The sequence below is a fragment of the Eimeria mitis genome, genomic scaffold, assembly GCF_000499745.2.
Source record: "Eimeria mitis Houghton genomic scaffold, Emh_scaff894, whole genome shotgun sequence".
Lineage (NCBI taxonomy): Eukaryota > Apicomplexa > Conoidasida > Eucoccidiorida > Eimeriidae > Eimeria > Eimeria mitis.
In genome coordinates, this window is record NW_013576580.1 from 13340 (window position 1) to 13785 (window position 446).

A 446-nucleotide genomic window follows, 5' to 3' on the forward strand; every position below is an offset into this window, starting at 1 on the left:
TGCTGCTGCTGCTGCTGCTGCTGCTGCTGCTGCTGCTGCTGCTGCTCTGTGTTGCTGCTGCCTTCTGGTTGCTGCTGCTGCGGCTTGCCCTTCTATGGATACCCCTTTATTTCTGCCGCTTATTTTGTTTTTAATTGTTTTATTAAAATAAATAATAAATAAATATTAATTTATTTATTTATTTCAGTTGGTTTTACTCCTAGGCAGCTGCACATACACCCCAACAACCCCCCGCTCACACCACGGTGACCACCGCGCATCGCTGCAGCAGCAGCAGCAGCAGCAGCAGCAGCAGCAGCAGCAGCAGCAAAGCAGCAGCAAAACCCCCAACAAACACTGAAATAAAATTTTTATTTATCTGTTTATTTTATTTAATAAATAAGGTTTGCTTATTTCAAGTGTATGTACCCAGCATACGCCCACAGCGCCACAGGCAGCAGCAGCAC

General features: G+C 45.5%; 1 protein-coding gene across 1 annotated transcript in view; it reads right to left on the reverse strand.

Moving 5' to 3' along the window:
* The window catches only part of EMH_0024860 (uncharacterized protein), a gene marked incomplete at both ends in the record, with an annotated part of 5246 nt that extends 4986 nt beyond the window's left edge, over positions 1 to 260 (reverse strand). Inside the window, one exon of the mRNA XM_013502355.1 lies at positions 242 to 260. Within this exon, the coding sequence (XP_013357809.1) occupies positions 242 to 260 (19 nt within the window). The remainder of the gene's footprint in view (positions 1 to 241) is intronic.
* Positions 261 to 446: the final 186 nt, after the last annotated feature.